General features: G+C 40.1%; 1 protein-coding gene across 1 annotated transcript in view; it reads left to right on the top strand.

The window, feature by feature from the left end:
• The window catches only part of LOC147018114 (inositol 1,4,5-trisphosphate-gated calcium channel ITPR1-like), a 489,954-nt gene that overhangs the window by 273,727 nt on the left and 199,502 nt on the right, over positions 1-16,725 (top strand). Inside the window, exons 39-43 of the mRNA XM_085900071.1 lie at positions 544-737; positions 2,387-2,600; positions 2,923-3,209; positions 12,165-12,365; positions 14,819-14,929. Of these exons, the coding sequence (XP_085756197.1) occupies positions 544-737; positions 2,387-2,600; positions 2,923-3,209; positions 12,165-12,365; positions 14,819-14,929 (1,007 nt within the window). The remainder of the gene's footprint in view (positions 1-543; positions 738-2,386; positions 2,601-2,922; positions 3,210-12,164; positions 12,366-14,818; positions 14,930-16,725) is intronic.

The raw sequence follows: 16,725 nt of genomic DNA, 5'->3' as shown, positions 1-16,725 counted from the left end.
GTGGAAAGGGTTGGCTGGGGACAGAGGGAGGTGGAGGAGTATCGTGGTCAAGGCAGGGCAGAAGCTTGATGCCATCGGACCTCACTCCTTACAAAGGGAAGAGGAGGAGATGAAGAATTTATCGATGATGTACGCTTCACTTGCTACACTTACAACCACAACACACCTCACAGACGCTTGCCATGTGGCGCATAAATGAAAAACTCGCCCTCGCGTTGGGGAGGTTTTGTTGCATTTAATCCAGCATGTAAATGCAAAATCGTGGCACGGAAGCCACGTTGGAGGAAGTTTGACTGTATACCTCCTCCACTTACTTCCCTTGCATACACGATACATTCCTCTTCTCTTTATCCCCTAAATCTCTTCTTTTTCTACCCCCCTCCCCCTTTTTTTCCTAATTGACCCACCCTTCTTTCTCTTCCAATATTGCTTTATTATGATAATCAAAGATCCTGCAAAAGCTTGTGCTTTAAAGCAATCTTTTCTTTTTAAAAAAATTCCACCCATTCTTGATCCCAAGGTCCATGTGCATGTATGAGACAGGTGCACCTGGGACTGGCACAGGGTCCAGTCTTTTTTGGGAAAGAGCACTCTCTGAAATGCAGTGCTGGCTCGAGAAAGAGGGAGCTGTCACTCTGGTCATCGACCTTGTTGTAGACACTGCAAGTGACCGGGTCTTCCAGGAGAGCATCCTGCTAGGCATAGCTCTGCTAGAGGGAGGCAACACCCCCATACAGGTTGGTGAAAAGTGAATTATATTACAATGAAATCAATCGTCTATCCTTAGATAAGACAGCAATAATTAGCGCTTTGAAAAGTTCAAAAATTACTTTTGATTCCTTCGGCCTAAGTCACATTTGCTCTACGGCGAGGATACGGCGGCCGTACACCCTCTGAATTGACGGAAACGTGCGGCGGCCGCAGAGTTTCTGCGGTGGCCTCAGGGTGGCCCTATGCCATTTGGCTATATTTTACAGGTCATAAGGTTGCCGTGGAATTATAACGCGGAGTTATAACTTTTTTCATTTCTATGTTCGCCGTAGCAATTCGACAAGCCGAAAAAAAAAAAAACTGGTAAAAAAAAAATATATTAACCCATTCATTACCGTCCGTCTGGCTGCACATTCGCCTTACGGCCCCCCTGCGGTCGCCTTGCGGGCACCTTGCGTCTGCCTTGAAAATTCTATGGCCGCCGCAGGAACGCCCTAAGGTCACCGTGCGACATCAAATCAAAGACCGTACGGCACCCCCACGTTTTCGGTCTCCACAATTTATAAACACCCCGTGCGCCTCCCCGAAAAAGAAAAACATATGTGACTGCTACATTGTGTGACCGTGGAAATACTGTGGCCACGTATAATTGCTAGTGGCCGTAGATTTTGGAGGCCCCACAGCCGCCGTGGCAAATGTGACTTAGGCCTTACAAATTATGTACTTTCAATGTCAATAGATGAAATGCTTCCCTCAAATAAATAATTACAATAAGGTACAAACCAATCAACAAAGTACAAAAGTGAAATTAATAGAACAGACATCGAGGTTTTTGCACTCCCCTCTTTTGAAGGACCCCTGAGAGCCAGTGACTCAGCTGTATCGCTTGACAATGTGAAAAATATTTCACATAAAGATGACCTGAGTGGTTATTGTATACTTCCAATATCTGAGACCTTTTTGGCTTTTCTCAGACTTTCCCCAAAAACAAGCTGAGACTCCTAAAAGCCACTTCAGGTAGCTTTCAGGATATTTTCTCACTAAAGGAAAAATGATAATATAATATCAGAGAAAGCAGTGGAGAAAAAAAAATCATACAAATAATATTGTAAAGAAGAAAACATTGTGACAGTCACATAACACCTCATGCCAAAGAAAACGTTCTGCAAACCTTTTAAGCTACCAGCCTTTTGATATCCCTCAACAACCCCTCATTGTCTTAAAATGTAAACATGATTTCACTGATTCTCCATGATAGTAAAATATCGAAGCAACAACAAAAACAAATCACCTCTCTCCATAATGATTGCCTATCCTCTGATGTCCCAAAATATAAGATCAAGTCAAAGCTGAACAATTAATTTTGTTGTGGCAAAGGAGATGAAAAAGACAACAAAGCTCTTGTGGCATGAGCAGCATCAGCCTTACAAAGCACCATAATGCTGAACAACCAGTAAAGGGTGTGAAGCAAACTGCAGGTGGCAGAAGACCTCAGGTGATGTTAAAGCGAGACATCTGGCACATAAAGAGACATTTAAAAATAAAGACAACTGCAGAGACACCGAAAAGGTTACAGAAGTGTTTAAAGATTCGCAGATACACACTTTGTAAGTTGTGATTTACCAAGATAACGTTCTGGAAATTGACTGTCGTCTGGTTCTTCTTCCACCCCCAGCTATCTTTCTATCGCCGGCTGACAGAAGGGGGTAAGTCTGAGCAATTTTTTGCAGTCTTTCATGAGCGGATGTTGGCAGCTCAGCAGGAAATTCGTGCCACAGCCACAGCAGCTCCTGCAGATATAACTGGACGCCGAGATGGAGAGGAGATACCCCGTGATGAGACAGCACAGCGTGGGCACTGTCTTGCTCAGGGGATGGGGGATGGCGGGGGTGGGTTAATAATGATTCTATAAACTATTCGCTGACCACTGCTGCAAAGCCATTATGAAGAAAAAAAAAAGGATGTATGTTGAACACTGAGTAGCATTAACAAATTTGATTTTGCACTGTGAATTTGAAGCATAATATCTCAAATATGTTAACGTTACTCAGAGTTAGCTGTTATTAATTTTGCTTTTGTTATGCCTGATAATTTGCCATTTATATGGTGTAAAGCCATGTACGATACATATTACATTTATCCTTTGCTTTCTCTGCACACCTTCCTTGTTCTTCTGGCCTGATCTCATTTCTGTTATCCCTTCTCCTGCAGTCCATAACCCAATACACGAGGTACAGCATCCATCCCATGACCATGTCAGAGATCCTGCAAACAACAGCCAGAGGGCCTTCACCCCACTACAGCGTGAGGCTGAGGGTCCAGGAATTGCATCAGGACCTCGATCAAGTGAAGTTCACGGCTTTGGAGAAGGGGCAGGGAGTGTGGGTGAATGGCAGATGGGCTCCGAAGAGGGAGATATCAGCCCAGCCATTGGTATAATGCAACCTATCTTGAGGTTCCTCCAGCTTCTATGTGAGAACCACAATCGTCTTCTCCAGGTCTGATACTGCCTTACATTCGCAGTCAATGGGGTTGCTCAAATACATAAATAAAGATGGGATGAAAGCATCCATTTATAAAAAGAAGCAATCAACCATAAATAATGATAAGCTAAAGATAAAGCTCCTTCAACTCAGCACAGACTTTGCCACTCAACAGCAGGGACCCTTTAGAATAAAGCATGATGGACAAGGAAGGAACACACACAAATAAGTATGCACAGTATCATAACACTATCGGACCCCGGCATTCGTGGATTTGCTCTTTGCACTTCATGTATTTGTGGTCGATAAAATGTGACCTGCTTCTACATTTGCACTTGGCTTATTCACGTTTTTGTTTTTTTTCTTCCAATTTTGTTGTTAGATCCTTGTGGAGGATCTCTAAGTCTAAGTCTCACTCACATTGTTGTTCTTATGGACTTTTTTGTTTCACAGCCTACAGTTTTCATCGAAACTTCCTGAAACTTGGCATATATATGTAAAAATACCCTGCGCAGACAGTAACCATCTCCGATTTTGAAAATTCCTCCGAGAAAAAAAAGTTATGACGTCAAAATATCTCCGCTAATGGAAATCGCCTAAAAACTATCTCCGAAACTAGGCAAGCTTTTTGAATTCTGTTTGCGGGAATCGAACAGGGCATTAGCAGAGATGAATTACCGCACATATGATGCATCACTATGATGTCATATCAATTTTTATGACGTCATTCCTGTTTTTTGACATTTTTTGTTTCACAGCCCAGAGTTTTCATCGGATCTTCGTGAAACTTGCCATGTATTTGCAGAAAGCCCACGCACAGGCAGTAACCATCTCCGATTTTGGATATTCTTCCTAGAAAAAAAGTTGACGTCATAATATTGCCGCTAATGGAAATCGCCTCTACCATTATCTCCGAAACTAGACGATCTGTTTGAATTTTCTTTCCGGGAATCAAGCTGGGCATTGGCACAGATAATTTATCGCAAAGCTGATACATCACAATGACGTCATATTCGTTTTTATGACGTCATCATTAAGAGGACGAGGATCCTTAGCTCATTCGAGCTTGTTTCTTTTACACTTCAGGATTGGTTTCCTATTTTCACTGCCACTGATATTAATTCAGCCTGGGAATTCTTCCACAGAAATCTGCTCTCTTGTACATAGATTCATCCTATCTCATCTTCAATTATCTTACCTATCCCCCTGCTCTTGGTTCTCTGAATCCTGTGGTGAGGCAGTTGCTTTGAAGGAACTTATATTCTCCTCCTGGAAAAAAATCTGACTGAAGGCAATTAGTGTCGAAGCATATATATGAAACACCGTGGGCACTGGATGGTAATTTTTTGCACCATGGATTTTATTGCAGACAGATGCATTGAGAATCAGAAAAATCATGGTGCCAATTTTTGTTTTGCATTTTGGGTACATTTTGGTGGCAACTACCAGTTTCAAATATTGTTATAAAGCAAAGCATGCAGCATATCAAATTAAAGGTCTGGACATTTGTAACACAAGTATATCATATATATATATATATATATATATATATATATATATATATATATATATATATATATATATATATATATATATATATATATATATATATATATATATATATACTGATTTTTATTGTCCACAGGTATCTATGCCAATTTCCCTGGAAATAATAACCATAACGGAGCATATATTATCCAGATGCAAATGTTCTTATTTAAAAGTCAATCAATTCGAGAAATGTACCGTTTATGCTTTATGGTATGTTTAGTGGTTCACATAAAGTATATCTGTTCTATGGTATACACTTAAGTAGTCAACTGTAATGAATAGGTCAAAATATTTGTTGAAGCAAAAACTATCAAGTTCATAGTAATGCAGTGTCAGATAAGTCATCTTCATCCATGCTGTCCTCATGATCATTTCCTCTGAGTCTGTCATTGGTGTTTTCACATTTGTCAACGTTTGCCTCACAAGCACATAACTCGGTGCAGGCCAAAGAATGCTTCTTGCAAGAGCAGGATCCACTGGCACATCGGCTCTTGCCACAGCCGCACTTTACAAGCTCCATAACAGCTGTCGGAGCTGGTGGGAGGTCAGAGACTCTTGGGACATACTGATTATTTTCATTATTCGATCCATAATTAATTGGCGGAGGTAAGTCTGGATTTGGGGTTTCTGCCAGTAACCAAACCATAGCTTGGTAATGAGCCCTGAGAATGTGCTCCTTCAGAGATGCCTTTGTTGGGGACAGTTTCTCAGCCTCCGCTTGATTTTTCTTGAACAAGTGCCATCGTAGCTCTCCGACTGTTTTGATACCGAGTCTTGGAGCGAACAATAGACACACAAACTCTTCTAGACTGTCCATCACTTCAGCAGATGGATAAGCTGTTTGTCCCAGCTGAGCAAATGCCTGGTGTATGTTTCCATTTGCTTTTTTGAATTGCTTCCAGCATGTTTGCTTGCCTTTGCCTGCGATCCGTCCAGTGGTATCACTGCCAGTGAAAGCGTGGAATCCAATGAGACCAGCAGCATGATTTGCATCAAGGGATTCATATATAGGTTGCAAATTCACCAAGCGCCTTCTCGTACCTGTGTCAACTAGCATAGATACATCACCCAAGAGCGGCAGTTTTTGTGTAGCAAGAATGAACACATCTGTATCCAGAGACATGATATGTACACTTGAAGCAATTTGGGAAGCGCTCAAGGCATGTAGGATGAGTAGTGTGTCTGCTTTGGCACATAGGACACCTGACAATCAGACTTATATGCAAACATTATAGTCTGTGCTATGTTCCGTATTACTCGTTGAATGCTATGCTCTCTTTGTGTTGACTCAAGTGTTAACATTGGCCCTATTAGGATCCAGCGGATGAATGCCTCCAGTGATTTGGGAACTTGATTTTCATCTAACAGGGAACCTTGAAATTTCCACGGCTGCTTTAGAGCTTCAGCGATGTCCCTTCGTATTACATTGGCACTTTCGAAGACTGCTTTCATGTTGCTGCTTGCATTGCCAGCTGCCTCGTCCAGGTTGTCAATTGCGGCTCTTTTTGTTCTGGACATATACATCCGATCTGGTTCATTCATATGCATAGAGTGGCAGAACTCAACATCATCAATATTTTCTACAAGCTTGCGCTTCAAACTTCTCCTTGATATATGCGTATCATTTGAACCATTGACTCTGAGGACATTTTGATAAGCTGCTTCTACCTCACCCATGTCCAGGATAGATCCTGATTTCAGCAGGCTGCTCATCAAGTGGAAGAATTTAATGTCTGCTGAAACCTTGGTTATTACTGCTTCGTCGTCTGCTCTCTCCTGCTGTACCTGAGTTCGCTGAACGTGCTTCACCCAACAATACAGATGGTATTTGATATCAATCGCATGGGGATCATTTGGATCGATTGCAGCACTCAGATTTACTTTCCACTGCTGGTTATTGCTGTACTCAATAGCCTTTCGGAGCTGTTCCCCGGTGTTGAACTCACTGATCTGGTGCAGTGCTCCTTTCTCTGAAGATCCATTACAGAAGAAGCAGTTGTTTTTATTGTATTGTTTGGCACCAGATCGCATGTAACGTTCTGTTGACGATGGGTTCTCATGTGGTGGTGGTTGTGTTTTGAGGTTCGTCCTTTCTGGTCGTCCAACTTTCGTTGGTTTAGGTACTTCGCCTGCTTCCAGTGCAGCTTCATATCTGTTTTTCAGCCACTCAATATGAATTTTGTGCACTGCAATTTTATAGCATTCTAGATGCCATGTGACACCTTTCTGTGATAGTTCATTTGCCGTCACATCACCAAGCTCTTCTTGGATGGATATGTACTTATTATCCCCATAGAGCGACCGGGTATTCACACTCTGGATAAACAGCTGATATGATTCTGGTCTTGGGTGTTTTACGAGTTTTCCAGATGATTTGCAAATGCAGCATATATTCAAACCTGCCAAAGATGTAGTGCAACTTGATGATTTTGTGCTGGAACTGGAAGGACTTGGGGATGATTCATCCATAACGATAACTTGAGAACAGTTTATTTCAATGTCCACTCGACATAAGTTCCTTCACCCACAAAGCTTGGAGGTTAATCTACAACTACATCTACTACATCAGTCTTTTAGTCTGGACCCTTGACCACTTCTGCTATTATCATAGCTGACCTGAAAGGCAAAAAAAATTAACATCAATTGTATGTAGAATTGTAGCATGTCATAATGTTTACAAAAATTAATTATCTTGGTGACATTGCAGTAACTGATTTAATATAGGCTGCACAGCATCTGAAATTAACAAAAATTCAGGTAAGTCACTATGGTTATGTTCAATGTCATTATTGATATTATCATATTCTCGGCTGAATTCTGCTCAGATTGATATATGACATGCCCAGGTTTAAACCAGAAACAAAAAAGTTGGTAAATTGTTATCATTGAAAAAAGTGTGATTCAGGGGTAGTTCACGTATCGGCTTGAAAATAATATTTGAAATGGTCAAAAAAATTGGCACCATGATTTTTCTGACTCACAAAATCCATAAGAATGAAAAAAATATATGGTGCCAAAAATTATCATCTGGTGCCCACGGAATTACATCGGCATCTACACTAAATCTCAGGACGCTAGGATTTTAACTCAGGACTCTAGGATCTCAAGCCCACCGCTCTCGTCATTAAGCCAACACCAGGTATACTACAGACCAAGTAGCTTGCTTCCAATCATCAGCAAGGTTATTGAATCCATCATCGCAGTTGATGTGAAATTATTCCTTTTCTCCAACAGCCTCATCTCAGATCATCAATTCAGATTCAGACCTGGTCACTTTATCTTGGGCATGCTGCTTCTACTCTCCCAACAAAGGTGGAAGCCCTCAACATCAGACATGAGATCAAGGCCGTCCGTATGGACATATCGTGAGCTATTGATAGTCTGGCATCCTGCCTTGCTCTCCAAACTGTCTCCTATGGAATTCAAGGCCAACTCCACTCTTGGATTGTTGACTTCCTCCAGTCTCATAACCAATGTGTGGCTCTCAACGGAACTCTTTCATCGCCTCTCCCTGTCAAGGCTGGAGTACCTCAAGGCAGTGTTCTGGACCTCATCCTATTCCTAATCTTCATCAATGATCTCACTGACTCTCTGGAAAATCCTCTTTATCTCTTTGCTGATGACTCCACTCTCTGCAGTGACATCCCTCATCCTTCTGATGGACAGGCAGCAGCCTCTACCCTCTCCTCAGACCATGACAAAATCACAAACTGGTCAAACACAATTTTGCTTATGTATCCATATTGTCCACCCCTTGCTTTCTCCCTAACCCCTCATCATATCATTACCTGCCTCCCTTGTTTGTCCATCTCTGTCTACGTTCTCCCTCCGCCTTGCTGTTGGTGTTCCCCTTTCTCCTGCTGTTCCCTTTGTTGTGTTGTGTTCTGATTAACCTCCACCATCTTCGAAGATGGATGGAGGTTACTGTTTTCACCCCTTTCTGTTTGTTTGTTTGTTTGTTTGTGAACATTATTAGGGAAAAACTCCTTGACGGATTTCGACGAACCTTGGTGGGGGGTTAGGTATAGTCCAAGGATCATGCCATTAAATTTTGGACTTGGTCCCCCCCCCCAAAAAAAATTGTTAGAGAAAAAAAAAATTGTTTTTTTTTTTTGCATTTCTACATGTTTTAAGTGATTTCCAACCCCCCCCCCCCAAAAAATAGAGAATTTTTTTTTGCATTTCTACATGTTTTAAGTGATTTCCAACCCCCCCAAAAAAATTGTTACGGCCCCCCAAAATTGTTTGAGAAATATTTTTTTTGCATTTCTGCATGTTTTTAGTGATTTCCCACCCCCCCCAAAAAAATAGAGAAAAAACTTTTTTTTTTGCATTTCTACATGTTTTATGTGATTTCCAACCCCCCCCCAAAATAATTGTTGCAGAAATTTTTTTTTTTTGCATTTCTACATATTTTAAGTGATTTCCAACCCCTGCCCCCGAAAAAAAATTTTGAAATTTTTTTTTTTGCATTTTTACATGTTTTAAGTGATTTCCAACCCCCACCAAAAAAAATTAACCCCCCCAAAAAAAGATTTTTTTTTTGCATTTCTACATGTTTTAAGTGATTTCCAACCCCCCCCCAAAACAATTGTTGGAGAAAAAAAAATTTTGCAACTTTTTTTTCAACAAAATTTCGATTTTTTTTTTTTTTTGCATTTCTACATGTTTTAAGTGATTTCCAACCCCCCCCCCCTCCAAAAATGTTGCAGAAAAGAACTATAACTGTCAGCACTGTTGACATCATATTTAATGAATAAGATATAAGGTTCACTTGAGTGACCCAGCAGTATTGGCGGCGGAGGTTTTGCACTCTCCCGAGTGCTCCCCCTCTAGTTTGTTCTGTGTCACAGCTTAGACCTGCCACAAATCTATATCATGGAAAAAAAAACCTATCCCTCTTTTTCCCATTGAAACAATGCCCTGACATTCACGGGTTAGACATTCGTGGCATTTTTGGGAAACATATCCCCCCCGAATGTCGGGTCCAACAGTACTTCTCAAAACTATATATATATATATATATATATATATATATATATATATATATATATATATATATATATATATATATATATATATATATATATATATATATATACATATATATATATATACATATATATATATATATACATATATATATATATATATATATATATATACACACACATATATTTGTGTATATCTAAATATATATTTTTATATACACACACACACACACACACACACACACACACACACACACACACACACACACACACACACACACACACACACACACACACACACACACACTACTGGTCAGGAGTTTTAGAACACCCCCATTTTTAAGTTTTTACTGAAATTTAAGCAGTTCCAGTCAGGTGAATAACCTGAAATGGTACAAAGCTCAGTGGTAAACTGCCAGAGGTTAAAAAAAAGTTTAGGTTACCAAAAACTGAAAAATAATGTAAATTTCACAGTTATTAAAAAAGGCCCTTTTCAGGGAACAAGTAATGGGTTAGCAACTACAGCTGTTCTGCAGCTATAGAAGTAAATTAAGCCTTGAAAGTTGATGCAAACAATTCCTACAGGTGTCCCAACTTTTGTTGATTAGTTACCAACCCTCTGTCTGTATAAAAGCAGTGTTGGCAAAAACTGTGTTGCTGCACCCTCTGCAGCATTATTTGGACAATATTGCACTGCAGGAAGTAGTATATTGCGATCATAATGGTGAGAAAAAGACAATTTACAAAGGAAGACAGACAGACCATTATAACCCTTAAAAGTGTAGGTCTTAAGTTTAGAAAAATTGCAAAGCGAGCCAAGGTGTCAGTGAGTACAGTTTCCGACACCATCAAAAGGCACTTGGAAACTGCAGGAAACTCTGACAGGAAGAGGTCTGACAGACCCAAAGCCGCAACACAATCAGAAGACAAGTGTCTGAGAGTCAACAGCTTGTGTGATCGGCGGCTCACAGGACAGCAGCTTCAAGCACAGCTGAACACTGGTCGAAGTAAGGAAATCTCAGTTTTACCTGTAAAGAGAAGACTTCGAGCTGCAGGTTTGACAGGTCAAGAGGCAGTAAGAAAGCCATTGCTAAGATGGCAAAATAAGAAAAAGAGGCTTGCCTGGGCCATGAAGCCCCACCAGTGGACTACTGAAAACTGGAAGAAGGTCTTATGGACCGATGAATCAAAATTTGAAATCTTCAGTTCATCACGCAGGGTTGTTGTACGCCATCGAGTAGGCGAAAGGATGGTTCCTAAGTGTGTGATACCAACTGTCAAACATGAAGGAGGAAGCGTGATGATCTGGGGCTCTTTTACTGGATCCAAAGTCCGTGACCTGCACAGAGTGACTGACACCCTGAACCAAAAGTGCTACCACTGCATTTTGCAGCGCCTGCAATACTAACTCTGGTCTCCGCCTCGTTGGTCATGGGTTCATCCCACAGCAAGATAATGACCCAAAACATCCCTTCACGCGATGTCAGAACTACCTTCAAAGAAAAGAACAAGACGGTAGGCTTCAAATCATGGAATGGCCAGCACAGTCTCCAGACTTAAACCCCATCGAGCTGGCTTGGGATGAACTGGACAGAAGGGTGAAAGCAAAGCAATGGACAAGTGCAACACATTTGTGGGAACTTTTGCAACACTGTTAGGAAGAACTTTCCGAACAATAGTTGATTTTCATTGTGGAAAGAATGCCACGAGTATGTTCGGCTGTTATATCCACAAAAGGTGTCAACTTTGATGAGTCAAAAATTGAGATTAAATTTTGTTCAACAAACGATTCCATGGTTTCTTTTTAATCTGCAATTGTTTATTTGTTCTCTGCTTTAATTTCAGAGTACATTGAAACATTAAACTGCTTAAATTTCAATAAAAACTTGAAAAATTTGGGTGTTCTAAAACTTTTGACCGGCAGTGAATGTACACGAAAGGAGCACACAACTAAGAAAAACCACAGGCACGATAACAACAACAGCAGCAGTAACAACAACAAAAACAACAACAACAGTGTAATTAAAGATCCTTTTTTCGAGTGTTTCACTTTATTTTACATCCTCATTGACACTCACAGATAGACATGCAATATGTTTGTGAAATGCAACATAATATCTATTGATTCAACCTGTCAGTGAAGTGACGATTGTTATTTGCTAGTACTGACCAAACAAGTCTTGCCTTTGCACAATTCCTAAGGTTATCCAAATTAATGGGTCAAAAACTTGATGAGGGTACATTATTCAGCTGATTAACGAGTGTCTTTTATCGTGTTTAATATTATTTCAGATAATCATCTTGCTTCCATACTTCTTTGTGATTATCTTTCCTTCTTTTTTTTTTTTACCAGTTTGGTTGTTTGTTGTCTTCTTTTCAACTGCCTTCAAAATTGTCTGAGTCTTTCTGTTTCCCTTTGTTTCTCAAGGATCTGCTTCGCAGACAGAACAGCAAAAACACTTTCAACCTCGTGTGTGAGACCCTGCAGTTTCTCGACTGCATCTGTGGTTCAACCACTGGTGGCCTCGGTCTTCTTGGGTTGTACATCAATTGCAAAAATGTTGGCTTGGTCAACCAATCCCTGGAGAGTCTTACAGAGTACTGTCAGGGGCCTTGCCATGACAATCAGGTATTACTTATTATTCTTTCCCATTTTTTTGCCACTTACTCCCTCACATCCTTCCTTCTCTTCCTCTACTCTACCAGTCTTTTTACTTCACATCTCTCAATATCTTATTACCTCTGCCACCGAAGGTGGATGGAGGTTATGTTCCCATGCCTGTCTGTCTGTCTGTTGTCTTCGAGCAGGATATCTCAAAATGTAAGGGACGGATTCGGATGAAACTTGGTGCACAGGTTTGATGTGTGACAAGGACAAATTGATTCGATTTTGGTGAAGATCTCGATATGGATCCGGATTCGATAAAAACATTTTTTTTAAGTGATTCTTCACCATTGGGAGATCTGGCCAAAATGATATATGTAGAGAATAATATTTCAAAACGTTATGGATGGGTTTGACAACTTGGTGGATGAGTTGGGGAGGTTACAAGAACAAGCCGATTAGTGTTTGGTTAAGATCCCATTGCAAATCTGGCTGATCAATGGGATGCAAAACATAAAAAGAGCCTGGTGGAAGTATATGCTCTACTGAGTGTCATTCTAGTTCTTACAGCTTTTCTTCATAATCCATAATCCTCTTTATTCTCAAGGTATTAAAGTTCGGCACCATTTTTTCAAAGAGAAATTCCTGTTTACCACCAGTGTCCAACTAAAAGTTTCCTTTCATATCTTTCATTTCTCAAAAGCAAATTGTTTTTGTTTCTTCTAACAGAGCTCTGGAAAATTACCTCAAGCTAAGGGACTGTAGGGATCACAATAATCCTGCTGATCATATTTGAATACTGTGGACTCATTCTTTCTGCAAAAGTTTTTATTGTGCTTTCAATTCTGTGTCTTTCTTATCAATGATTATCTCAAGATATAATTTACCTTTTTTTTGTATGCAATATTTTTTTAGATCAGTGGAAGAGCAAGCCTGATGTTGGCTTCACGGTTAAGGTGGCTGGCTTAAGATGTTAGGATCTTGAGTTTGAGCCCCTGTCAGCCGTTGAGTTAACACCGGGTGGGTTGACTCAACCAGTCATTCTTCCGAGGTCAGCGAAACGAGTACCAATGTACTGGTAATAGAAGGCTCTGCATCAGTGGCACAGCCATGCCTCCAGAAAATGATGCAACCAGCAGCCACAGGCTGTATGTGATAGCTAGTGGAAGAGCAAGATGGCAGGGGGTTGAGAGGTAACTTGCTCATGGTGATGAGAAACAAGCAGTAAGAGGAAGAAGCAACAAGATGGAGGTGAGTTTGCAGGTATGAGTAGTGTTATGAAGATTGGGTGTGAGGTGCATTAATTGGGGGGGGGGGTATAAATAATACAGGTAGGGATTGAAGACAACATGAGATGGTGGTGTGCCACTACTTTGAAGGCCTTTTTGGAAAAGTGGGAATGGACTGATTCAGGGAGGCAATTTAATTGGCATCAGAAAAGAGGAATGAAGAAGTGGAGGTTTTGTAAGTCTGCATTTTGCGAGGTTAAGAAAAAGAGTATGCCCTCAGCCAATGATGCTACCCCACAGCTTTGTGCTGCATACGAATGAAGAACAAGATTCCAATTGTTTCTCCATCTCTGTGCCATGTCTGTGCCTCCATCCATTATCCTTTTAATGGGTCTAAGTTACCGGTACCACATGAAATATAATGTCAACAACACAACAATAATGCATCTACATATTTCCCACCCTCTACTTATACATTTTGCAATACTTATATTGTGGAATACGAATACGAAGTAAAAGAAAATATTTGTCATGTAATATTTTTCATCATATGCTTTTAAGACTTTTTAAATAAAAATAATATATCCATTGGGCTGCAATCTTCATACCTCTTCTTCAGACGCTTTACACTCAGTTGACATCTTGTTAATTAGACCAATTGTCCATCTACATATTACATGTATATGCCGGGTGTTGGCTTAATGATTATGGTGGTGGGCTTGGGATCCCAGGATCCTGAGTTCAAACCCCCCTTGGCAGTTGAATTATTACCAGGTGGGGTTGACTCTGCCTGTCATCCTTCTGAGGTCGGCAAAATGAGTGCCAGCTTGCTTGTATCCTGTATTGGAGTGGTGACCTGTTCAGGATTGTGCCCAACAGCCCAGGGGACTGCTCAGGCAGCACCAATGCTCTGCACAGAGCATGGTCCCAATGGATGGATATTACATGTGCAACAACAGCAGAAATTCTAATTTTCACCTCCTTTCTTCTCCTGTATGCAACAATTCCTCTCTCTTATTCTTTCTTCCCCCCTACCCCACACACACACTCTACGCATACATAATATTGTTTTTCGATTCCCCCGATTATGCATGCTCAAATTATTTTTAAATGAAGTCTATGCTATTTTGACTTTGTGTTCGTTTCACTTTACTTTTTATGTCGTTAACGATGACAACGCACATCTGTGTTGATAATATCATGAAGTAACTCCTGAAAATGAGCACATCATTGAACGGTACCTTTCAGAATTGCATTGCAACACATGAATCAAATGGCATCGACATCATTATTTCGCTCATCCTCAATGACATCCAACCTCTTGCCAGCACGCATATGGATCTCGTCCTTGAACTCAAGGTGAGCTGCTCCATTATCTTTATTGAACAACACAAACTCAAAGGCTTTGCATCTCATATATATATATATATATATATATATATATATATATATATATATATATATATATATATATATATATATATATATATATATATATATATATATATATATATATATATATATATATAGCTCTTTCTAACCACTAACTCACTGACTGATATTAAAGAACGATACCTTCCGGGTGACGTAGAAAGCTGAAATTTTGTGTGCCGATGGACATCGAAGCCAATACACCAGGAAAAATCACAGAATCATCGGGCAACGTCCATAAATGAAAATATAAACAAATGAAAACAAATAAATGAAAAAGAAATGCAGGTGAGCAACCCGAGACAATGGGGAAGCATGGTAATTTTGTGTGCTGACAGACAATGAAGCCGGTACATCGGGGGAAAAAAAAAACACAAACCGTTGGAAAGCATCTGTAAATAATAAATAATATAAACAAATGAAAATTAATAAACAAAAAAAAATTAATGCAGGTGAGTGACCGAAGATAATGGAAAAGCAGAGTAATTTTGCGTGCCAATGGACATCGAAGCTGATACACCAGGAAAAATCACAGAACCATCAGAAAGCATCCATAAATGAAAATCTAAATAAATGGAAAAAAAGATAAATGGAAATAAATAAATCAAAAATCAAATGCACGTGAGCGACCCGAGACAATGGGGAAACGCAGTTCATATGCTTACACAATGTGTAAGCATACCCCGCAAGTATTATTATATAATTGGAAGAATGTTATCATTGAGTTCAGCAACGTCAGATACTGACTTTCAAAGGCTCATCTAGATCTGGGTTTGTATTTGTTTTTTGACGTTTTGTTCCCTTACCTATCAATCGCAATAGCAACTAATTCCAGGTAGGGATGACAAGGAAAACAATACTATGTAATCCACATTTTTGAAGTTATGGTGTATAACAGTATCGGCATGCTGATAATGGGCTGACAGGATAGCTTAGAGGTGCGCACACTCCCTCACGAGCTGTCTCGCCTAGATTAATGAACCTTGGCCCGACCATAAGTTGTCATTCTGGTATTTCTCAGATTAGGACGATGCTTCAATATTTGTGCTGTCCATCAGGATGAGGAAGTTAAGCTGCATGATCCATCTGCCAACACTAGTCATCTATGAACACAAAAGACCTCATGGTGTCTTTCATGAAGATTAGGCGAGTTAACACTGGCACCCTGAACAAATTACTACCACAGTCGAACGTCAGGCCTGGCCATCCTGTTTGTAAAAAAATATGAGCCAGAAATGTTCCTTGGCTGATCCTACAATAATATGGGAATAATTTGAGCCTTAGTAGAAGTAGTAGTAGTAGTAGTAGTAGCGACAGCAGCAGCAGTAAATATGACGATCAAAAGTAGCAGTAGTACTGATTAAAAAAAATTCTGAAAAACTTGCATCAGGGTTAAAATACACAATGAAATGCAGATTGGCCCCCTCCCCCCACCCCCACACCCCTACCCACTCCAACCTATCATAATAAACCACTTGGTTATTTTTTTGTAATTCAGAAGGAGGATGAATTGAATCATTGATGGTCAGACAATTATATTACTAAAGCAACAAATTTCAAATTTATGGTTGCATCCTTACCCATTGGATCACTTGAGGTCACGAGCTCTCTCGATTTTTTTTTATTTATTTATCTTGTGCGTGTCAGACGAGTACATTAAACAAAGTCACTATTCTTTGCCAGGCACTTGCGTTTCTCTGTAACACTGAAAAAAGTCCATACAA

The sequence above is a fragment of the Eptatretus burgeri genome, chromosome 10 (genome assembly GCF_056783735.1).
Source record: "Eptatretus burgeri isolate ZD-2024b chromosome 10, Ebu_testis_v1, whole genome shotgun sequence".
In the NCBI taxonomy this organism is placed as follows: Eukaryota; Metazoa; Chordata; class Myxini; order Myxiniformes; family Myxinidae; genus Eptatretus; species Eptatretus burgeri.
The sequence above is the reverse complement of the archived record's forward strand: the minus strand, read 5'-3'. Positions and strand labels throughout refer to the sequence as shown.